Source organism: Cygnus olor, chromosome 17 (genome assembly GCF_009769625.2).
Source record: "Cygnus olor isolate bCygOlo1 chromosome 17, bCygOlo1.pri.v2, whole genome shotgun sequence".
NCBI lineage: Eukaryota > Metazoa > Chordata > Aves > Anseriformes > Anatidae > Cygnus > Cygnus olor.
Window position 1 is genome coordinate 338,144 of NC_049185.1, and position 23,533 is coordinate 361,676.

Genomic DNA, 23,533 nt, shown 5'->3' on the forward strand with positions numbered 1-23,533 from the left:
CCCGCGGAAGGGCGGGGGCCGGCGCGGCCCCGGCAGCGGGCGGGCCCCCAGCAGCGGGCGCTGGCAGCGGGAGCCGGGCGCACGGCCGGGCGCGGGGGTCGTCCCCGCAGGGTGGGCGGGAGCGGAGCCGGTAAAGGAGGCAGCGGGGGACGGAGTTGTTCTCCCAAACCCCGGGCGACGAACGCGGTCGATGAAGCGAAGGGCTGAAACCCTGCTCTTCTCCTCCGCTGCTGTCCCGGGGGGGAATCTGCCCCCGTCCCCACGCTCCGGGTGGCCGGGACCACCCCCATGCTCGGCTCTTTCCGGCGTAGGGGAAAGCAGCTGGAGGGGCTGCAGCGGCAGGCGGGTTCTGGGCTGGCCCGTCCTGCTCACAGTGCCGCTGCCGAGGGCAGAAAAAGCAGTGCCTGCAGAAGAGCACAGAAACCCCAGTGAAAGGGTACTTGGAGTCCAGCGGAGAGACTGAGATGCGTGATTCCTCCTTGGCAAAGTCAAAATGCATTTCTTCTCCACAACTGCCTCAACTCCTCTAGAACCAGCGTAAACCCTCTGCACCCTCACCCCCTGCAGTGAGGCGCGTCCTAGCTCTGCTGGCTGGCACATGAACAACCCTGTTCCACCTGAACCTGCTTTTTACAGGCTTCATGTAACAGTCCTTGTATTTGAAGAGAGCGAAGTTCCTCTCTTGCGGTTTTATCTCAGCCCTGACCCCTCTTGGGCACTGTTTTCAGATGGAGGAATGGAGGTGGAAGGTGCTCCAGGCCTCTTGTGTCCCCACTGCCTTTCACAGAACTTTTTCCAGCTCTGCTGGAATGAAGGGAGCAGTGTTTGGGTGTTGGTGCACCAGTGGCTTCACAGCAGCAAAATGTTTTTCATTTTCTTCTCTGCTCCCATCCTAATACTTCCTGATGTGTCATTTGATGGCTACTGAGCATGAAAGCTCATTTTTCTATGGACCTGTCAGTCATCACCCCAAATACCCAGAGTGGTAAGTCAACTCGGAGCCTGTCATTTGAAACTAAGTGCTCCCACGTGCATATATTCACTTCTATCCACGCTGAACATACCTCCTCCTTTGTAGAGGACCTTGCTATCCTCCTGTTCAGCTCAGCAAAGTATAGAACAAAGCATCAGGAAATGGGCCTTGTCCCTTCCTATCACTGCTCATTGACCTTTCTCTAGCTCATGAGTAAACACAGGGCTGGCACAGCAACTCTCCCTTTGCTCACCTTCTACCAAATGAACAGGTAACTCAGTCCGCTCGTGCATCCCCTCTCCACGCAGCTTCTGGCATGCGTTGAGACTTTGGCAGAACTTAAGGCCCAGCTTCGTGGGTGGCTGAAGCCACCTGAGCTGCAACCAAAGGTGCAGACGGCCCCCAGCTGTGTGTTCCTATGGTACCTGTACGGCTGTTTAAGAGCTCTGGGGCTGCACAGGAGCCGAGTCAGCTGAAATCCCATAATCTGTTTTAGCATTTCCAGCCAGATCAGCTCCTTTGGATTACTCTCACAAGATTTGACTCCAGCCCAAATACCATGGGCAGAAACACCGCCACTACAGAAACAGGGCCACAGCCAGCCCTGTACAGAATCATTAAGGTTGGAAAAGCCCTCCAAGCTCATCTGGTCCAACCATACCCCTACCTCCACTATCACCTGCTAAACCATGTCCTTAAGCACCACGTCCAACCTTTCCTTAAACACCCCCAGGGACGGTGACTCCACCACCTCCCTGGGCAACTCGTTCCAATGCCTCACTGCTCTTTCTGAGAAGAAATTTCTCGTGATTTCCAACCTGAACCTCCCCTGGTGCAACTTGAGGCCATTCCCTCTAGTCCTATCATTAGTTATCTGTGAGGAGAGGCCGACCCCCAAGCTCCCCACACCTTCCTTTCAGATAGTTGCAGAGAGCAGTAAGGTCTCCCCTGAGCCTCCTCTTCTCCAGACTAAACAACCCCAGTTCCCTCAGCCGCTCCTCATAAGACTTGTGTTCCAGGGCCTTCACCAGCTTCGCAGCCCTTCTCTGGACATGCTCCAGGGCCTCGATGTCCTCCTTGTAGTGAGGGGCCTGAACGCAGTACTCGAGGTGTGGCCTCACCAGCGCAGAGCACAGGGTGACCATCACCTCCCTGGTCCTGCTGGCTGCACTATTCCTGACACAAGGCAGGATGCCGTTGGCCTTCTTGGCCCCCTAGGCACACTGCTGGCTCATTTTCAGGTGAGCATCAAACAACATCCCCAGACCCTTGTCCTCTGCACAGCCTTCCAGACACTCTGCCCCAAGCCTGCAGCACTGCATGGGGTTGTTGTGGCCAAAGTGCAGGACCCAGCACTGAGCCATGTTGAACCTCACGCCACTGGCCTCTGCCCATCGACCCAACATGTCCAGCTCCCTCTGCAGGGACTTCCTACCCTCCGGCAAATCAACACATCCCCCCATCTTGGTGTCACCTGCAAACTTGCTGAGGGTGCACTCAATTCCCTCATTCAAGTCATCAAAAAAGATATTAAAGAGGATGGGCCCCAACACCAACAACTGGGGAACACCACTCATGACCGGTCACCAGCTGGATTTCACTCTGTTCACCACCACTCACTGGGCCCGGCCATCCAGCCAGTTTTTAACCTAGAAAAGAGTGTACCTGTCCAGGCCATGGGCTGCCAGCTTCTCCAGGAGAATACTGTGGGAGACCGTGTCAAAGGCTTTGCTGAAGTCTGGGTAGACTATGTCAACAGCCTTTCCCTCACCCACCAGGCAGGAAAGGCATCACCCTGTAGGAAGGTGTCACCCTCTAGTGACACAAATGCACTGATGTGGGGGGCTGCAGAGAGAGAAGGAAAACCTGCAGCTGAAAAAAAAACGAATATCTGCATATTCTCAGCCTTATACCTCCTAGTAATGCTTCATGTGGGGGCTGACTAAATTTTCCTCCACTGAAACTATGCTGATCAAATGCTGCCCTGATCACGAGCTATCCCAGATGATTTATTCTCTTAAAATAATCTTTTCAACCAATTAACCATGTCTGAGCACTCCGCCACTCTCCACCTCGCTCAGAAAGCCTCTCTAAAGCACAACCTGAGGCAGACTGCAGACATGGAAAATTTCAGCTTGGATTGTCTGCCTGGCAGAGCCGTACGCTGCTGAAACCAGATGGTGGGAGCATGAAGCCCAAGTGCTCCCGCTGGAGCTCTGCTGCCGTTGTCATGGTACCACTGGAGCAGCCCGCCAGGCGCTGATCATAGAATCGTTAAGGTTGGAAAAGACCTCCAAGATCAGCTGGTCCAACCATTCCCCTACTACCAGTATCACCCACCAAACCATGTTCCTAAGCACCGGATAAAGCCAGCCCAGGGCAGAGGGCAGCAACCCACACGTGCCATAGGCAGGGAATTCTGTTCCTCTCATCACAGGGCAGTGAAGCCTTGATATTTTAGCAGCTGAGTGCAGGGCTCCCAGCTGAGGGTCAAGCAGATACAAAATTAATGGTAATTCTTGGGGATTCTGCAATAGGGCAATTCCCACATCAACCTACTTTCCAGCTGGGGATTTTCCCCTGGGAGGTAGCGACCCCACAAGAGATACACCTTCTGTCTCCAATCACTGAACTGCAGTAGCATGATCCTGTGGGGGGAAAGTCACGATGGATATGGGAGTTTGCCTCAGCCCTGAATTTGCAAAAGCCTCTTTGCTTCTCACAGTGTTGCAGAAAATCAAAATGCTGTTGCATTTGCATATATCAGCAGGCAACACCACCACCTCACCCTACTGAAAGACCACCCACAGAGTCTCCCAACACCTTTGCAGTTTCCTTACTTCAGTTGGGGATGGTCCCAATTTGCTGAAAACCCCTATGGCTTCAGTGATCTGCTTTCATAAGAACCTAAGGGCTTGCAGAACCCTGAATAAGGGGTTAGTGACACATTTCCCAGCTTCAGCAATTAACAGCATTCTGAACCTTCTAATACTGCCTTCTACTGTGAAGAGGTAGTAATAGCAAAGGATGCAGGCAAGAGCAAACAGTAACACAAAGGAGAAGTCTCCCAAATATAATCCTTTGCTATAGGAATGCTAGAGAACCCTTAAACAATGGTCTTCGTGTAATCAAAGCCCTTCAACACATTGGCAAAAGTCCTTGATCCATCCCCAGCAGCTGCTCTGGCTTGAAGAGCCGTTCATCCAGGAAGAAAAGAACTGCTTTCAGTCTCTGCCTTGCCCATCCCATTTCCTGTGAGCTCCCAGCATTGCTTCAGGTGTGCAAGAAATGTGCTGGTGTCAGGTGATGGGCATCTCTTTTAACCAAGCTCTCAGCAAGTGCTCAGATTCCTCCTGTGGACCAAGTCTGGGAGATGCAACCAAGAGTTAATCAGCTCAGCCCTAAAAGTTCTTAGGAACTCTCCAGCTCTCTAGCTTTAATCTAGTGAAGCCCCAAACCCATGCTTATCTAGCAAGGATGGAAAAACTGTGTGATTGCTGACATTTAAAAAGCTGCAGCCCCAGGAGGCTGTACATAGTATTTTATTTCTATTCATTTGGAAACTGTTTTGAAGTAACAAAGCAAAAGCTCTGAAGCCTTTTCTGCTACCTGACTCGGGTGGAAACACCACTGACGTCACGTCACAGTCCAGTGCAGGTGGACAGAGGCCTCCCTTAATAAAATCCTCCCTTAATAAAACTCAGAGGAGAAGCCTATGCTGTTAACTGCCTAGATGTCTCTCTGTAAGGGGTCTGCCTGTTTAGGATGCCGTTTCTGCCTCAACACACACGAACACATCTTCTTGTAGATAAACTTTTTTTTTTCCCCATCCGCCAGCTATCTGCACACTGAGGCTGCACCGGAAGGCCAACACGCTTTGCTTCCTGTCTGACAGGGCAGCTACCCACTTCTTCCATCCTTTATCAGAGACACTCATTCCTCCTTGACTCAGAAGAGGAGATTGTAATTTGGAGATGACACTGCTCACAAACTCAGCTTCACTCCCTTAGATAACAGAGAACATCCATACGCCAGTGGTTTGGGTTTGCTGACTTGATGCCTACAATAGTCTCTCTCAACTTAGTAGACTGCCTCACTGACACTGCAGGCTGTACTGTGGCAGACTAATGCCCTCTGTCATCTCTTGTCTTCGTGACACTTTGCAATGCCGCAGGAATTGCAACATGCATCTTGTTCCGAGGAGTGGAAAGGCACTCTGAAGCTCTCCAGTTTCAGACTCTGCTCTGCTCTGGAGGTCTGCTTCCCCCACCTCTAAAGGTTACCTAAGGGACACAGCTATTTCTTCTACAGCTGCAGACCAGTAGCCCCTTCCTGATATAATATAAAGCAAATGCATTAATAGTCTATTCTTTAGAGGGAATTCAGAAGAAAACTCTGGAAAGTAAACAGCAGATTTGCTTGTTCAGGAGAAGGCCTTCTCTGACTCAGATTCCTTCTGCTGTAACTTCCGAATCAGTTCCAGTAAGTTCATCTGTAAAGTCAGCTCCTGTAAAGGAAAAAAGAAATTTTTGCAAGAATAAGATGATCCCATGCCCTTATGCAGGAAGCAGAAAGGACTGGTTTGTACCACCCACTCAAGAACGAGTAATCCTAAGGGAACAAAAGAAAAAGCTTGCAGATGCGAAACAAGGGCTTAATCTTAAGTGTTTCTACAAAACACAAGGCATTAATAACTTAAATCTGCTGCAAACTGTAGCTGCATCAGGAATCCCACTGCTTTACAAATTGTTATTGGTTAAAAAAGGTTCTTTCTTGACAGTTGTTGAACAATAAATCCAGTGAGGGCTGCCAGGCTGGCCAGTTTTGAACGTTTTCCCTTTTCCACCACACAGCCTTCAGTGGAGGAGAGCAGCAGTGTCCCTTTGCACACACAGAGCCATACACTCTAGGGGAGGTTCTCCAGGTAGGCACAGCTCCCCTCCATTGTTCTTGGACAGCAACTCCAGTGCCTGATCCTTTTGCAGGAGACAGGGGAAGGAAGCAGGAGGAGACATTTTGTGTGCTTTCCGACTGCTTTCTTCTAAGGTACATGCAACACACTGCTGTGCTGGTGTATACAATCCCCTCTTGCATTCTTCAAAAACTCCTTTTTCTGTGACTGCCATTGAGTTGAGATCACCATCTCCTATAATCACCAGCATCAGCTTATTGCTTCCTTATACTCCCCTTGCCATCTGCTTGTTCTTCACTCAAATTTATCTCACAAGCCATTTAGCAAATAGATAGCATCACCCCTGCACATTGGCAGGGTATCTAATTCAGTAAACCCTGGTTCTGTGACACAGGCTTGTAGATGTTACATTATGGAAGTAAAAACCTATTTTTGTAAATTTTATATATATATATAAACCACGTAAACAGGCAGTTTATATAACAGACTGGGAAAAACACATCTGCTGATGGAAATGTATGGAGAACAACAGATTTCAGCAGTGATTTCTTGTATGATGGCAGCATTCAAAGATGCAAGTCAAGGTCCGGTTTACCAGCTATCATAAAGGCAAACATAAAAAAGAAACAGCAAATAGGAACCCTGGTAAGAGTTACTACTTACAAAAATAACATAAACGGCAGGGGCAGGAGGGGAGACAAAGAGCTGCTTTCAGTAATGAGTAATAGCGGCATAGGAAAAAAAAAAAAGGACTTGATCAAGGCTACACAACCAGGAATAATGTGAGTTTTAGAAAATGGCTGTTTAACTAACTTAGTGTAAGCCATCTTTTCTCTCTAGTAGGTTTTTATCAAAATTAAATTTAATCAGCTGAAAATTACAGTTAAGAATAGTCTATTCCTGCATTCTCTGCAAACTTCAGTGGCATCGTAATGAGATTTTGGAACTTTTAGTTTTCCATTCCTGTGGTGTCGGAAAACAGAAGAAAAAAAAAAAAAACACAACAAAAAGCTAGGCAACTGCTCTCAAGTTTTAAGAGCACTGGAGAAACACAGAACAATTTTCTAACGAGTCTGATACAACTATCTCCAGTAAGTCACAAGCAAGAATTAATGAGATGCCTTATAAAAAAATAAGACTTATTGAAGGCAATTTATATAGCTAAGCTAAGCACAAAAATGACAAACCTACTTATCCATTTATTTCAGTATTCCATGGACCCGTTCAAGAGTCACAGGACTGCAGGCTGCACAATGTTTCTTCCACCCCCAGTGGGAAAAACACTGCAGAAGGTTGGGGATATTGCCCTCTCTAATGGGCTTCTGTTGCTTCGAACCCACCACCTGGTCCACCCAGAGCACGTTACACATCGGCTGATGAGGCAAAGGACTGATCATTCTTCCTGAGCCAGCAATTCAGAATTCATTATGAATAGAGTAAGATTTAAAAAAAAAAAAAAAAAGAAAAGTTGTTAGCACAAGAGCACTGCCAGATCTTACACTCACTGCTTAACCACAAACCTACCTGTGGGTTGGTGGTGATGTAGAAGCCTGATACCCCAGCCTTCTCCAGAGTGCTCTGCTGGTCTATGACTTTTTGGTCCAGTTCCAAGACAATTTTCTCATCCATCATTCGCTGTTCCTCTCGAATTCGTTGCTCCACAGCCTGAGATGATGATATGCAGCAGAAGAGTGGATTATTCACCTTCCTCGTATATTTTTCTCATCTCTAAGTCTTTTACCAAAACCAAAGAGCTACTAGACCCTCAAGCACTCCAACTGTGATGACCTAGACTCTTCCAAGGACAGTAGAGGGCAGCAAGCACGGCCTCAGATCTTACCTTGAGTGACTGCCATGCCTTATAGCAAGCTACCTCTCATGAAAGAACAGGGAAACAGCTGGTACTAGCCTAGTTTATGTGTGTTTTGAGGCTAAAAAAGAGACCATGAGCAACAGATCACAATCCGAATGACTTTTCCTGAGGAGCAGCAGGCTGTAGCTGAGTACTGCAGTAGCACATGTGCTAAAGAAGTCCGTAGTCCAAAAAACACATATCCTGCAGCATCATCAGTGCTGCGAGGGAAGACTTGGAGGAGTAATACAAGCCACAGAAAATCACCACAGAGCCAGTTCAGATGCCTCCACGTTCTCTGCGCACAAACACATACAGAGCTGGAGCTTTACAGCAGACCCAGGTCCCATTTATTCACTAAGGAGTCAAGCTCCTCAACTCCTAGCTTTGCAATACAAAGGTCAGCTTATTTTGTATTGACAACAGCAAGTCGAAGCTTTGCTTGGAACTATAGTATGCTGGGGCTCTACTTCTGGCAGATTAAGGATATTATCAAACGAACGCTTTCCAAATAGCCCTATCAGCAGAACCCTCCCGCCTTGACTTTGCAGAAAACCGCATTACCTCAGAAGAATGAACAGAAGAGCAGAGCATGGTAAAGGTGTGGGTTCACTGCCTAAGCACAGGACGGCAGAGCTGGAACTCACCTGCCACAGACACACAGTGTAATGGCGGGGTGTAAGTTAGCCTCTCTAGCTGGAACACAGCGATCATTTGCTACTTCAGAGGCACACTGGAAATCAAGTGTTGAGAGCATGCTCTACAAAGGCTACTATGTTCTGCTAGCTGCAGAAGTGGGCTTGGCTAGTCACTTACGGAGAAAATGTCAACCTACTTGGCTAAAAGGAACACTGCTAGAGAGGGCAGAACAAAGCAGAAGGATCGCAGGGGTTGAGGAGAGCCCAGCTCCAACAAAAAGCCACATATGTGCACAGCTAAGGCAATAAGATCTTACTGGGCTGCCCTGAACAACAGACTTCCTTCTCAAGACACAGGGAAAGTCAGGAAACACCAAATCTGCTCTAAACATAAAGGAAGGCTCCGTTTCATGTAAGGACTAAATGACAAGTTTAAACATTTTACCCATGCAATGCTGCTCCTTTGTAACATGGTAAACAAAGGCAAGCATTTAGCTAGAGACATTCAGGGCAGTAAATAATCCTCAGTGCACAGAGAGGAAGAAGTCACTAGGTCTGGGATTTCCTGTGTCAACGACTGTGGTTTAAAACGCCTGGGCAGATCCATCTGAAAGGGAGGACAAGTTCCACAAGTCCTGTGGAAAAGTCAGAATCTGAATGACAATGGCCTCAGTCCTGAACAATCTGGAAAAAAAATTGAGATTTGTCTACAGCATGAAAGTATCAGCTGCTGTCTGCAAAAGGCCTGACCCAAATGAAGGGTGTTTCAAAGACCTGACTGGACAAACTGTGAACAAGTTGAAGCAGCCTCAGAGCTTACTCTGCTTTGAGCAGGAGCTTGGACCAGACACCTCCTGAGGTCCCTTCCAACATTAACTATCCCACGACCCTAAGAAAACTCTGTGTTTATAAGTTCTTTAGTCTGGAAGGCTCACAATCCTTGTCTGTGGAAGATTCAAATCCCTTGGCTCCCACATTCCCCAAGGACTTTCCTTCCTCTTGATGGCCTTGGGGCAAAGGAGTAGGTACCACACCATTGTCTTCACTTAGTCCTGTGCTGAAGAAGTGATTTGCCCGTCCTTGGGCTTGAAAATCTCTTTAAATGAGATTTAGTTACCTGCATACTGTTTAGGGTAGATATCCAACTCCGAGATACAGAAAAGTACCAAAGACTGAGAAAGTAAGGCTTAAACACAAGCTTCGGCTCAAGTGGCTGGTATGCCAGGCCAAGGTTTTAAGTGCTACAGATTCCATTAGGAAGCTGGACATCTAGAAACTACAACTTGTATTATCCCTCCTGTGAGACGGGTCCCAAGCTATTACACAGGAACTGGTCTTCAAAACCTTTAACCACAGAGAGCAGGTCTGACTAGGAATGTAGCAATTGTTACTAAGATTACTGATCTATTCCCAAAATGCTCTACAGAGTTTAGAATAACAGAGCAGTTATTCTGTCAGAGAATAACAGAACATATAAAAGGGAAGAAGTAACTTCAGTAACTTCCTCCTGACAGACGGATAAATAACACAAAAAGGCATGGGGAAGGTAAAAAAATGTAAGAAGTTGTGCATGATATAATACGAGGAAAAACAAAACACATAATATGGATATGATTGTCATCAAGTCTACTGAGCAAATACAATATTAAAAATGCTTTAGAATCAGCAATATAGATCATTATTTACTGCTGTGCTGCAAGTACAAGTTATTCAGACACAGAATGTCTAATATAGGTCCACACTGGCCTTAGTCATCTCAGTAAGAAACGAAGGAAGTGAAAACCAAAAGATCCAACAGTGAGCTCTAACACCACGGTCGTTATGTACAAAGGTCAGAAAAACGCCTACATTTAAACAGTTATGCATTTGCCTTACGTGCAGTAATTTCATGCATACGTTTGAATTACATGAATTAAGAAAACTAGCTACTTGTAATTTCCCTTACTTTAGTGATAAGATAGAGACAGTTTTATAACGTATAGGTAAGATGATCTTCAGAACCTTCGGACTGAATTTACCGCTCATGCTGAAGATCCTTTCTAGAAATGCCTTGAGAAACACTAAGAATCAATTTTTGTTTTTAGGTACCTCAGGTTATTTCTTTCAGTGTAACTAAGTAAAACATGAGTTTTGAGTGTTCTCTGCTTTCTCACCTTCTAACACATAATGGTAGATTTTATGCATGTTTATATTTTGCATCAACTTACTGTCTATCCATATGCAGGCTTAAGCTTGTAATGTAACAAACAGACTCATTAGCATATTGTGGAGAAGGCCTTGCTCTTTTAGAGCAGGTTCCTCAACTTCCATGATTGTCAGATCAGGTCAGGGCTCTAACTACACTAGACGGCAATGGCCTGGGGCAATCACCTACTCTGTCAGAAGGGACTGAGGGGTCAAAGAGCAGAGCCAGAAAGAGGACCATCCAGCTGGCGTGGAGAGCCCAGGGTTCTGCAAGCATGGCCAGACAAGATGGCTGGCAGCTTCCAAGGCTTCGCAGAGGACTAGATAAACCCTTTGGAGGTGCCAAGGGCTGTGATGCCCCTGCAACAGCACCAGCTCCTTGGGTGGGACAGCTAGGAACAGCCTTGCAGCAAAACAGCCGTTAAGCCCCAGGGAAGGAGACAACCTTTGTGCTTATGTGAAGGGTACTGAGGGAAACCATGCCCACTTGCTCACCCCTTACCTCCATCTCCCGCTGCTGGGCGGCGCGGAGGATCGGCAGGTTGTGCGGCCTGCAGCACTGCTGGGCCTCCTTGTGCCGGTGGAAGAGCTCCTGCTTCAGCCCTGCTTCGGGGACAGGGTCAGGGCCCCGCAGCCACCGCGCCCCCTCCTTCCCTCCCTCCTGCCCTGTCCCCGCAGCGTCCCCACAGCGTTCCAGCGCCCCACCCTGAAGCCCCAGGCCTGGCTTCCCAGCCTCCCCGTGCAGCCCCCTGGTGCCCCAGGCCCCACTCCTCAGTGACCCCCCCCAGCGCACCCAGTTCCCCCAGTGCCTTCACCACCTACCCTCGAGTGCCACGGGGCTGGCCCCCGCGGTGTCCACACCACCCTCTCCCCCCCCCAGTGTCCCCATCACCCCCCCGCAGCGCCCCCCCCTCTCCCCCCGCCGGCCCGACGCCCCGCTGACCGCGGTGCTCGCTGTGCAGCTTGAGGCGCTGGCTGTAGAGGTTCTTCTCGGTGAGGTGCTGGATCTCCAACAGCCCCTGCACGATCTCGAACACGGTCCCGTCCAGCAGGGCCAGCGCCAGGTCGCTCAGCGTCGTGTAGGAGAGCCGCTGCTGGCAGGAGCTGTCGGGGTGCGGGTCGGTGCCGGTGCCGGTGCCGGAGCCGGAGCCGGAGCCGGTGCCGGTGCCGCCCCGTCCTGCCACCCCGCGCACCTGGGCAGCGCCTTCACGAGCGCCTGTAGCTCCGAGAGCAGCCGGTAGTGCCGCTCCTGCTGCCGAGACAGCTCCGCCGCCTCGTACCCGCCGCCGCCGAACCGCTCCATGGCCCCACTCGGCCCCGCTCCGCCCCGGCCCCAGCCCCGGCCCCCGGCGCAGGCGCAAGCGGCGACGCGGGCGGGGCCTGGCGGGGCCCTCCCTGGCTGCGAACGCCGGCGGAGGGCGGAGGTGGGCCCCGAGCTGCCGGCGGCGGGCGTCCCCCAGCCCCGCACCGCATCGGCGCGGACGCGCTGTGCCCGAGGTCCGGCTGCGCCCGCGGCTGGAGCGGGGCGGGGCGGGGCGGTGGGGCAGGGGTGCAGCCAGGTGGCGGAGCTGCTTCAGTGAATCATAGAGTCACAGAACATCCCGAGTTGGAAGGGACCCGTAAGGATCACCGAGTCCAACTCCTGGCACCGCACAGGTCTGCCCCAAAATTCAGACCGTGTGACTAAGTGCACAGTCCAAACGCTCCTTAAATTCAGACAGGCTTGGTGCAGTGACTGCTTCCCCGGGGAGCCTGTTCCAGTGGGCGACCACCCTCGCAGTGAAGAACCTCTTCCTGATGTGTAGCCTAAACCTCCCCTGCCTCGGCTTGACACCGTTCCCGCGGGTCCTATCACTGGTGACTAAAGAGAATAGATCGGCGCCTGCCCCTCCACTCCCCCTCGTGAGGAAGCTGTAGGCTGCGATGAGGTCTCCCCTCAGCCTCCTCTTTTCCAGGTTGAACAGGCCAAGTGACCTCAGCCGCTCCTCATACATCTTCCCTTCTAGGCCCTTCACCATCTTCATCACCCTCCTCTGGACACTCTCCAACAGTTTTATATCCCTTTTGTACTGTGGTGCCCAGAACTGCACATAGTACTCGAGGTGAGGCCGCACAGCACAGAGCAGAGCGGGACAATCACTTCCCTCGACCGACTAGCAAGGCCGTGCTTGATGCATCCCAGGGTACGGTTGGCCCTCCTGGCTGCCAGGGCACACTGCTGGCTCACATTCAGCTTGCTGTCATTAAGAAAATAGCTGTGGACTTACAGACAAGTACTTCCTTCTCATTGGTTACCACAGAGTTTCCAAACCCCAGAAATAGTAAAGTTTTTCTGAGAGCTGCTTGTTGATACACACTTGCTGTGGGAATGAGCCCTTACCTGCTCGGTTATTTTGGGGACAGCTATGGTGCTGCTCTGGGAGTGTTTCAAAATGTAAAGAGCTAACAGGGTCAAAAACAAAACAAAACAAACAAACAAACAAACACCAAAGCATTAGAATCTGGAGGTGTATTTTAAAGTGGTTCAGGATACCAACAGTCATTCTCAAAAATGAGAACACATTTTCTGTGAGCTCCTGGTTTGTCTCATATGCTGCACAGTACTGGAGAGCGCATTCAAAGTATCTCAGTGCTCCATCTTGTAGGCTGTTAGAAACGTTTTCAATCACTTCATCCGTCAAAAAAATCTTCAGACCTGCTGTTAGGTATGTGAGTTTGGCAGCAATAACTATGTGTCCATTCTGAGGCCTGTTGGTATACTGCTGTGACCAAAAGGTGCCAAGCATCTGCCAGTGCCCAGAAATCGCGGCTGCTCTTCGGGGGGCAGAACTTTTCCTCCCCTCTGAACGAGAGCCGCTGTCACTTTGGTGTTCCCCCAGCACAACAAAGGTGCCGGTGTGCTCTGGCCACCTCCTTCTCTAAAAAACGCAGGATGTATTTTTGTTAAGGAAATTGTTATAATTGTTATAATGCTGGAGCAAGAAATGGTGATGAAGCTGTTTGAGAACTGATTGGGGGAGCACTGAGGAGGGAGAGATCAGACTGCTATGGCTGTGCTGTGAGGATATGGCAAATGCCTTCAGATCCTCGCTCTTTTAATTTCTTAAAACACATGGAATTTATTAAGTTCATTTCAACTTCAAATGCACTGTTGGAGTGAAAATATTTTCTTTTTGTGAGTACTTTTGTGCAGGTAATGAGATCAATATTTAATAGGTTTCTTGCAAGGCTGAGTTTCAAATTAATTTCAGTGGTACACATGAAGAGATTCCTGACTTGAGTTAGCAAAATGAAAGATACACCGAAATGCATTAAAAAGCTTAAGAAGTGTAATATTTAATATTGCTTCAAAGCTTACAAGAACTGCATTGTATATTCGAGGGGAGTAGAAAGGTCCACTTTAGAGAAGAATACTTAGCCTCTCCAGAGAAATAGGGCATCCCTAGAATGTCCCTGAATATAAATTGTCCTTTTTTTTTTTGGTTGGTTGCCTCATATTTCTACCCAAGGATGGTGATCCCTAAATCCCAGGTCCTGGAGAGGCTTTTGGTGGGCTGATTACAGATCCCTCTGCCTCTGGGCTGCTTAGACCGATGCCTTGTACAGTTAACTCTGCTGTGTCCGTCTGTCCTGCTCTTCCCTGGCTTGGCTGCAGTGGTGCAGCAGTGTCTCTGGGAAAAGGCTGCAGTGTATTTTTAACAAGCAAATCAACCTACATTTTCCTAACCCCGTTCTCAGGAGCTGCCAAACCGTTTTTGCTGAGCTGCAGCTGCCAGAGGCAGAGCCGTGGCGCAGAGCCCGGCTGGTTACAGCCTGCTGAGGTTCCAGGGAATGGAAAACACGGGCTTTTAATTAAAAGGTATTAGCCGTGGTGCTTGGCTCCGGCTGGGGCAGCATGGAATACCAGCATAAAAGCACTGTTAGTCTATTAGCTCAGCCCCCAAAACCTTACCATTCTCTGCCACAAGTATTTAATGACAGCTTTTGCTTGATGTGTGAGTTTGGGCACTTTGAGCAAGCTGTACTGGGGGCTGGAGCCCTGCAGTGATTCGTTCCCATCCCCGTGCTGGGTCCTCGTAGCCTCCTGCTCCCTGTGTGCTGCGGCTGTGCTGCTGGCACCGCTCGCTGCTGCACTCCTCTTGCACCAGCTCTGCTCGAGCGGCCGCCCGGGCACCATGCCCCGAGCTGCGTGACATCGGTCATTGTAGCGACCACTGTCAGGAGCAAGCTGCTCAGCCCCCCGGTGCTGACTGCAGCTGGGGTGCTGGGTGAAACTGCTGCCATGTGCTGGGGACATCCCTGATGTGCACCAGCACGCCGGGGCAGAGGGCAGGATCCTGGCAGAAGGTCTGCTCTGCCTCCTGTGGGCAGCTGAGCACAGCCTGGAGCCTCACATCAGCACAGCCCTGGAGATGGCTGTGGCTGTGATGTGGCCTGTGCTCTGGCGTCCCCATGCCATCAAGGTTGTCACAAACAGCCATGCAGAGCAGGGCTCCTGCTGTGCACCAGCTGGCCGGGACTTGAACCGTCTTGAACTGTTGAATCAGCTTCCTCATGGGACGAGATGCAGCTGGAATTGAGCAACTTCGGATGTCTTGATCTTTGCCCTTCCCCCACCTGCATCCCAACCAGGCAGCATTTTGCTGTGCCAGGGTCCCGTTTTGCTGTAGCTGTGGCAGGGCATCCATCCCCTGGCCAAGCAGACAGCAAACCCTTCAGCAGCCTCGGCTGCCCAGTGGTGGGGCCAGGACTCCACCCAGTACCAGCACCAGACTGGGCGTGCTGGCTGCCCCAGCCCGTGTGGGCCTGGTGCTGCTGAGGACAGCCCTGAATGCAGCCTGCCTCGTCCCTGTCTAAGGCATGTCTCACTTGTCACTGCACGGAGCTGCCCCTGTCTTCAACTCTCCAGCCCATCACCCATCCCAGGCTGCTTCACCAGCTCCGTCTTTTCTGCTCTCTTTCCAACGCTGTTTCTAGGGGGAGCCTAAGCCCAGCAGTGGTGTGACCCTCTGCAGATCTAATGCCTCTTATGCCTTTGCGCCCCAACCCCTATCGAAGGAGCCTTGGCTAAGCTGGTGGAGGGAGGGGGCTGGAGTCACGGTGTGTGGGAGGGCCCTGCGCTCTGGGGCCCCCATGCTGCTCTGCTCTGCTGTGGACATTCCTCTCCCTTCCTTTGTGCTGCAGGAAATATGTGCTTCCTCCGTTCCCAACACTGCTCCCTGCTCAATTGCTAACAGATGTGGGTCCCATGCGCTTCTCATTAGTCTGGCAGGCTCGGGGCGCTGTCTCCTCCCAGCTCTCAGGCTGTCTTGGAAAAGGCTGGGCTGCTTGTGGGAACCGGCGCGGATATTTGAGCCGGTGTGCACGCCACGAGGCAGTGGGCTCAGGGTGCGTGGGGCCAATGCTGCCTTTGTGCTGGGCTGGGAGGCACCCAGAGCAATGCCGGGCAGGCACTGGAGCAAGCCAGCCAGGGGGATGGAGCTGGAACTGGAGCTGGAGCTGGAGCTGGGGGCCAGGGCCCTGCTGGGGAGCTGCATGAGACCATGGGGCATGGGGACGGGGGCACTGCACCTGGGGAAGGAGCATGGCCTGAGCTGAGGTGTGGGCTCACGTTGGGGTGGGAGTACCCAGTCAGGTGGTGGGTGGCATCAGCAGCGTTTCCCCGAGCAGCTCATGGACCGTCCTGCCTGGGGTAAGATCCAGGGGACTCAGGGGGTGCAGCATGGGATGAGGAAGCATGGGATCTTCCCAGCACCTGGAAGAGATTGTGATGGCTGGACTCAGGGGCTTCAGAGCAGAAACGGCTGTGCGGGTGGCTTGTGATGTCCAGGAAAAGGCTTAACCTGCTTGGGCTGAGTGGCAGAGGGGCAAACGGAGTGAGGAAGCTCCTCCAGCCCTCCCTGCCCTGCCACTCCCACTACAGATCTCACCTGGGCAAGAAGGGCAGGGGCCTGTGACCTTCACGTGGATCCACCACGTCCTCCTGCTCTGGCCTATGTGTGTAAGGCTATGCATCCTGCAGGGCAGCAAGAGGCCTTGCACTGGGTCATGGGGCTTGCAGGGACATCCGGAGGGCTCAAGGGACTCTGTGCTGTCAGAGCTGCTTGTCTTGCCACTGGCCCGGGGTTGCTCCCACAGGGTACAGCACTGCTGGAGCACATTGCTCCCAGCAGGTCACTCACCCAAGGACACATCTCCCAGGGCAGAGAGGTCCCCAGGCTTGATTTGCACAGGTGTCCAGTGCTCCCTGCACGTTTAGGGCAGGGAGTCTGGTCGTTACCTTTCCCCGAAGGGCAGGTTTGCCTATGCGGGAATGCTGAGATCCCAATTCGAACAGGCAAGGCAGAGGGAGTGGAACGTGCACGCGCATGAAGTGCAATGGCTCATTTTTGCAACCGGAGAACGTTGCAATTAGGAGCAATCCTCCAGAGAAACCAGAGCACAAAGCCATCCACAGGGGATGGCTGCCAGAGCCCCGTGTCCCCGCAGGGCAGGAGCCACATCACTGTGGCTCTGAGTCACCGTGCCGGAGCTGAGAACTGCTGCAGGGTTTCAGCGGGCAGCCAGCTGCGCCAAAAGAGGCAAATGCACTGCGGCATTTGCACAAGATGTTGCTTTACTGCTGTAAACAAGAAGCCCAGAGACTTCTTGGGAGAGGTTGAGGGGAAGTGATACAGATCCTCTGGGCACAGAAGGGCTGGGCTTCAGACTGGGCTTCAGAGAGCAACCTGCCCGCAGCCCCCCTCTCCAAGGCACAGCCACGGGTTTGGCTAGCCGTGACAGAGACTGGGGATTCGGCACCAGCTCTGCCCAGGGACATGTTGGCCACCATGAGCTTGGTTTGTGCCCAGCTGAGATCCACGGCCCTGAGCCAGAGACACAGCCGCAGTGCCCCTGGAACAGTCAGCAGCCCGTGGGGCTGGGCCATGAGGTGTTCCCTGTCCTCAGGCCAGATCCTGCCCTCCCTCCCGGCTGGTGAGCTCTGCACGGCTCAGCTCACGTGCGGGCACACTGCAGCACCTGGGTGTGCAGCAGGAGAGGCTGTTGTGGGGCTAATTGGACCCAGAGATGCAGAACGTGGCTGTGCCAGATGGGAAGTGGGAAACGAGGGGCGTTCTTCGAAAACAACGGTTCAACTTTTTCACCGAGGTTTTAGTGTGCATGGTTTCCCAGAGTGACTCCCCTCCATCTCTAACTCCGCCAGCAGCACCAGCCCCCTGCACCAAGGGGAAGGGGCTGACTCCATCCCTCCACAACCCCCACCCTCTTGTCCCTCTGTCCCTCCACCCCTCTGCTCTCATCCTGTGCTCGCTGCCCGCCTGCTGCGCTGGCCGGCGTCCTGGGCGTGTGTGGTCACTCTTGGTGGTGGCTTCGCCACCCATCCCCTGCTCCCTGCCTTCCTCTTGCTGCCACTGTAACCTTTTGGCTGGCCTCAGCCTCATTGACACTCATCCACTGGGTGAGGGGGGACCGCGGGAGCCTCACAGCCACCTCTTCAGGCTCTCTGGATTTATCCAAACCTAACAAGTGCCGTGGAGTAAATGTGTTCCCCTGCTACGGCCTCAGGAGCTGAACATCCGAGCAGGAATTTCAGCCTGAGCTGTAGCTAAAATAAGATCTGGATTTAGGGGATCCTACCTGCCTGGTCTGAGTGTTACTTGTGGGGGGGGAGCATGGGGTCTTCATGCCAGAGCTTTCTCCCCTGGAGCCGATCGGCTCGTGCCACGAGAACCGTCCAGGCTGCTGTCCCAGCCCCGCTGACGCAGCTGGGGGCTGCAGCCCTGCCCTGGCTGGGGCTGGAGGCAGAACCGCAGCTGGTGGAGAGCCCGGAGCGCGGCTGCCTCCTGGCCGGGCTGGGAAGCTGGGTCTGACCTGGCGGAAGGAGCCGAGTGTCAGGAAACATATGCGTGCTTCCCCAGCTGCGCGCCTGTCAGGAGCTGGAGGAGCTGCTGCACACCCGCGTCCTGTCCTCCTTGCCCTCCTGCTCCCTCCTTCCGAGGGCAAGCTCATGTTGGTTGTGACTCAGCAGCCCGAGGGGGTGTTCCTGACCCCCCTCAGGAGGTCTGGGTGACACCGAGTGACTCGTTCTTACAATCCTACTGCGCAGCGGAGCCTGGGCATGCTCTGAGCAAGGAGCAAGAGGCACCTCCCGTGTACTCTGCAAGTGAGGCCCTGGGCTCCTTGCTGCCTTGGGTGCACCTGGGAAGGAGGTGGGTGAGAGGGAGAAGCACGCAGGCCTGACCGGGTGTCGTGCAGGGGCCATGGGCTGCAAGGGGTGCAAAGGATGCAAGGGCTGCAGCACGCTGCAGGGGATGCGAAGGATACAAGGGACGCAAAGGCTGCAAGGGGCGCACAGGGTGCAAGAGCTACAACGGGGTGCAAAGGATGCAATGGGCTGCAAGTGGCACAAAGGAGGCGAAGGATGCAGCAGGATGCAAAGGAGGCAAAGGACGCACTGGGCTACAGGGGTGCAAGGGCTGTGAGTGGCACAAAGGATGCAAAGGATGCAGTGGGCTGCAAGGGCTACGAAGGCTGCAAGGCCTGTGGCAGGCTCTGCAGCCAGCCCCTTCCATCCTCAGGCCCAGGGCTGCCCGTTTGCCAGCTGTGCTCCTCTATTTCAGCTGCCTGCTCTCTGAGGAAGAGGTGGTGACCCTGGCTCGTGGGTGCTCTCTGCTGCACTGGGGGCTGCCCAGCTGCAGGGGCGGCCACATGGGCTGCCCAGACACAGGGCTGCCGTGTGGGCTCAAGTCTTGCTGTGCCCCAGCAGCCACCACGCAAGCAGGGGACAGCCTCAGGCCACGCTCCCTTGCCCTGAGGATATTGTCAGGGTCGCCAGATGTCCCAGGGAGACGACCCCGCGTTGCGGAGGCTGCCGGGCTGCTCTCTGTGCTCTCCCTGCTGCTGCGGTCCTGTCCCACCACTGCTGGCCCTCACCTGAAGGCAGGGAGCCTGCCGCGTGCCATGCCCCAGCCGTCGCCCCTGCATCCTGTGCAGTGCAGGGGGAGCACGGCCGTCCCTGAGCAGCAGCCTGGGCCGATCATGTGGCTCCTAATGAAATCCAGACCCTGGCAGAGTGATGACATAGTGCTGTGATTTGTGCTCCCATACAGACTAAACAAGCACGGGTGCTCCGCAATGTGCAGTGCTGCAGCCAGGCCAGCGCAGACACGGGGATAAATCAGGTAGCGGCGGTGCAGATGCCTCTGCCTGTCTTCTGTCGACTTCTTCTTCCTCTCCTGCTCAAAGTGCTTGGATGTGAATGCACTCGCACTTTCCATGAGACAAAATAGGGATTTTCCTAAATTATGCTGAACAGAGCTTCCAGAGCTGTAATAAAGCTTCAGGCTCTTGGATCAGCCCAGAAACACTGGAGTTGCTGCAATTTGTCTGTTTTCTATTTGCATTTTGTTACGACCAGCGGCTAATTGGTGCCCTGGACCACAAGGAAACGCTCCCCCTGCTCCACTGGGTGAGCAAGGTCTTCAGAGAGCGGCTTAGGCGGGTGGGCTGGCAGGTTGCTGCAGACCCTGAAGAGCCACACGCACATCCCTGAATTGCAGAGCTTCCACCCCCGGTGCTTGGACAGCAGAGCAGGGCTGAGGGCTGGCGGGGACCAGCTGGGTAGGCAGGAAGGGGACGGTGGGTGCTTCTGGGCCAGCTGGACCTCCCCAGTTTGGGTCAGGTTTCAGGATTTTGAGCTGCACCTTCTCCCAGCTCCCCTTTCCCCTGCTGAACACTGCAGAAAGGCATTTCACAGGCACTTGGGTTTGGCTTTGGTGTTTTTACCTTGCTGCTCTGGGAAACCTCTGGCTGTGCAGGGCTGAGGAGCACGGAAAGAGGAACCAGAAAGCATCTGGTGCATGGAGGAAGGGCAGAGCTGGATGCAAACGACTGGGGAAAGGTTCTGCCATCTCTGAGAGAAGGCTGTAGAGGCTCAGGACTTTGTGCAGCTCCAGGGCTGGTGGCACGGGGTCCCTGAGCTGCACCCTGATGGGGGCTGATGGGGACCCTGTGACAACTCCTCTCCCCGCCCCCCCCCCCCCCCCCCCCCCCCCAAAGAGCACCACGCACGTGTCCTGCATGAAGAGGCCACCGGTATGGACAGGGGTCCCTTCTCTGGCCCCAGCCTGAACATCCCCAGAGCTCCATCCTCTGCCTCTTCTCCCAGCCCTGCAGGAGCTCTGGGCAGGCTTGCTCAGGGCACAGAGATGGCGTCGGCATGGTGCAGCCCCTCTGTGGCTGGTCCTGGTTTGGAAGGTTTGGGTGGGTGGGAGGCCACGGCTGGGAGAACACTTTCCTTGGGCTCCTTCCCTCTCGACTTGCTGTGTCCAGGCTTGTATGCTGGAACTACTGCATCCACTTTTGTGAGTAAAGGAGGAAAGGGCCACTTCCCCATGCACACCCACGCGAGGCACTGGGACATCGGCATCACCACACAAAACAGGCTGTACGCACACTCCTACCCACCTCAGCTTGCCTTGGTTGTGACCTGCTGCTGGCTGAGCCAGTGGGGTGTCCCAGGCCCCTCGCAATCCCTCCTCGGCATCGAACACCACTGGCACCACTGCTCCCCTCCCAAAGAGTGTCTGGAGAGAGCTTTCTATATAATCCTGGGCGCTCACTGTCTCATGCATATTTCATTCTCATTTGAATTTCTTTTAAGAGTTTATTTTTGGTAGGGCCTGAAATAGGAAATGAATTGCTGGCAATGGGTTTGCTTTTATTGCTGCTCTCTGGCCAAGCCAAAACAAATGCACTGTTTTCCAACCCAACAACTCCTCTTTCAGTTTTGGAAATTGGGAAGAAATGGGAAGAATACCAATTTCACAGTGCTGGCGGAGGAGAGGAGAACCGGGGGTCGCCACGCGCTTGGACCACATAGCCTGATGCTGCTGGTGGGTTTTGCTGTCCCTGCCTCTGCTCTAGCACGGCCATGGGGCACCGGACTCCCGCATGCCATGCAGTACAGGAGGGGCCCACCACCCTGGGCAGCAGGCTCAGCGCCACACTCATCCCTTCTGCTGCAGGGGGTGGCTCGTGGCTGCTGGGCAGTTTCTGCACCACCCCAGGAGCTCCTTCTGGTCGTATCCACAGTGTCTTTTCATCGGTGTCTGCTCCAGCTGTCACGCTGCCACCCAAAGCCTCTGGCTGGTCTATCAGGGAAGGTGGCTGCAGGAGATGCTTGGTCTTGGGAGAGCACAAGACTTAGTTACTTTTTTATTCCATTATTCCATGTTATTATTCCATGTTACAACTTCCTCTTGTGATGGAATTCAGCTGTTTCTTTCCTTGAGGTCAAAGTCTTATGTATGTCTAAGAGAGTGGTGGAAAGAGGTTAAACAAACAAGTTTATTTATGCTAAGTATGAACTTTTTAGTGGGGTTCACAGCTGCAGGGGAAATTGTTTAGGGGTCCACAAATCAACAGAGTCTGAAAACCATAAAACGAACTCCACACAGCATTGTATATCACATGGTGCTGTCTGTTAGAGATAACCAAAGAGCAGTAGTGGGAGGAGAGTCTGCAGGCCCCAGCAGGGTGCTTGGAAAAGGGATTCAGAGTCACATTATGCAGAAAAATCAGCCCTTCGTGATACTGAGCTATGACAATGCCACATCCATCGCACTGGTGATGACCTCCATGGCCTGGGGCACAGGAGCTTTCCTTGGGGTGAGCCTGACCCATCTGAGCTGGAGGGACCCTGCTACGAAGAACCTGGGGGCTGCAGCAGACACCGGGTTGAACAGCTTGTTCTTGGCTCCTGAGGGCGGCGAAGCGGCACGGCATGTCGGGAAAGGCACGGGCAGCCAAAGAAGCTGCTGTGTCCTCCCCACAAAGCTGCACCTCAGTGGGGTCCGGATGTGGATCTCCCAGTTCAAGTGGGATGTGAAGGAGCCGGAGAGGCCCAGAGGAGGACCACCAGCCTGGTCGTGGATCTGGGACACCCAACAGGACAGATGGAGAAGGCTGGGCTGGGCTGGCAGTGGAGGGGAACTGAGAGCAGCCAACGACTAAGATGATGGAGTCAAAGTCTTCTTTTTGGTGCCAGATGGTGTGATGGCAGACAGCAGCCACCGACTGCAGCTTGAGAGGTTCAGGTGGGACTCCAGAAGAACCTGCTGGGCAAGTGGCACCTTGGCTCCAGGCAGCCTCACTCTGCCCTGGCCTCCGATGGCTGCCTCCTTTGTGCCTGAGGCTGCCCCGTGGTTGGCCTTTGGTCTGCTGGTCATCGTCCCCCGCTGTGGCAGAGCTCAGGAGAGCTGATCTGCAGGCACCAGCATTCTTGCCTCCTGCAGGAGCGCAGAGATCTGCTTTTATTTCTCATGACACCAGGGAGAGCCAGGCAGAAGAGCGAGGCTGCAGCCTGATGGGCAGGGGAGGCTCCTGCTGAGGCTGGAAGAGCCTCACAGGCTGGAAGCTGCTGGCCAGTGAGCAGCTACTGCCCTGAAGGAGCCAGACAGCAACACAGAACACAGGCAGTGTGCAGTGCCCAGAGCTCTCCCGAGCCCCAGGGTCCAACCCTGCCTATGCTGGAGAAAGTCTGACTGCAAGGTGGATGGTGCCTGCAGGGTGCCAATGATTCTGCCCCCAAAGCTGGTCTCTCCTGTGGGACGTAAGCCCACACCCACAGCAAAGGGTGAGCCTGCAACAGCAGCTGCAGCGAAGAGCTGCCCCCCCGTCCCGCTGCAGAGGCACCTGGCACTGGGGGCTCCTTTGCAATCCCTGTCTGAGTGGCTCTGGGGCGGCTGCATTACAGCAATAGTGTCATTTCTAGGGGTGGGGGCTGCTGCTGAGCACCCTGAGGTGGTGCTGGGAAGGGCTCAGAAAGCCCTGCGCTAGGACCAGGTCCTCCATCTCCCCACCGTGTCCTGCTTAGGACCACAGGGTCCCGAGTGTCTGAGTGAGGCCAGGCAATGCCCAGCACGTGGCCTGCCTGTGGGCAGCCTGGGGCACGGAGAGATGGCACCCAGGTA

The 23,533-nt window shown here is 53.3% G+C and overlaps 1 protein-coding gene across 1 annotated transcript; it reads right to left on the minus strand.

Moving 5' to 3' along the window:
* Positions 1-4,497: 4,497 nt before the first annotated feature.
* LOC121079612 (protein DGCR6) lies at positions 4,498-11,907 on the minus strand. Its single transcript, XM_040577131.1, has 5 exons — positions 11,753-11,907; positions 11,503-11,663; positions 11,062-11,162; positions 7,410-7,550; positions 4,498-5,480 (listed from the first exon to the last, which is right to left on the minus strand). The coding sequence occupies exons 1-5, from the start codon at positions 11,860-11,862 to the stop codon at positions 5,397-5,399; spliced, it is 597 nt and encodes a 198-aa protein (XP_040433065.1). The 5' UTR covers positions 11,863-11,907; the 3' UTR covers positions 4,498-5,396.
* Between the last annotated feature and the right edge of the window lie 11,626 nt (positions 11,908-23,533).

Excerpts from the sequence above, each read along its gene's own strand:
- LOC121079612 (XM_040577131.1), bottom strand. The coding sequence starts at position 11,862 with ATGGAGCGGTTCGGCGGCGGCGGGTACGAGGCGGCGGAGCTGTCTCGG. Across the intron at positions 11,163-11,502 it reads GCTGCACAGCGAGCACCGCG|GGCTGAAGCAGGAGCTCTTC; the intron begins GTCAGCGGGGCG and ends TCCCCGAAGCAG. Across the intron at positions 5,481-7,409 it reads ACATCACCACCAACCCACAG|GAGCTGACTTTACAGATGAA; the intron begins GTAGGTTTGTGG and ends TTTCCTTTACAG.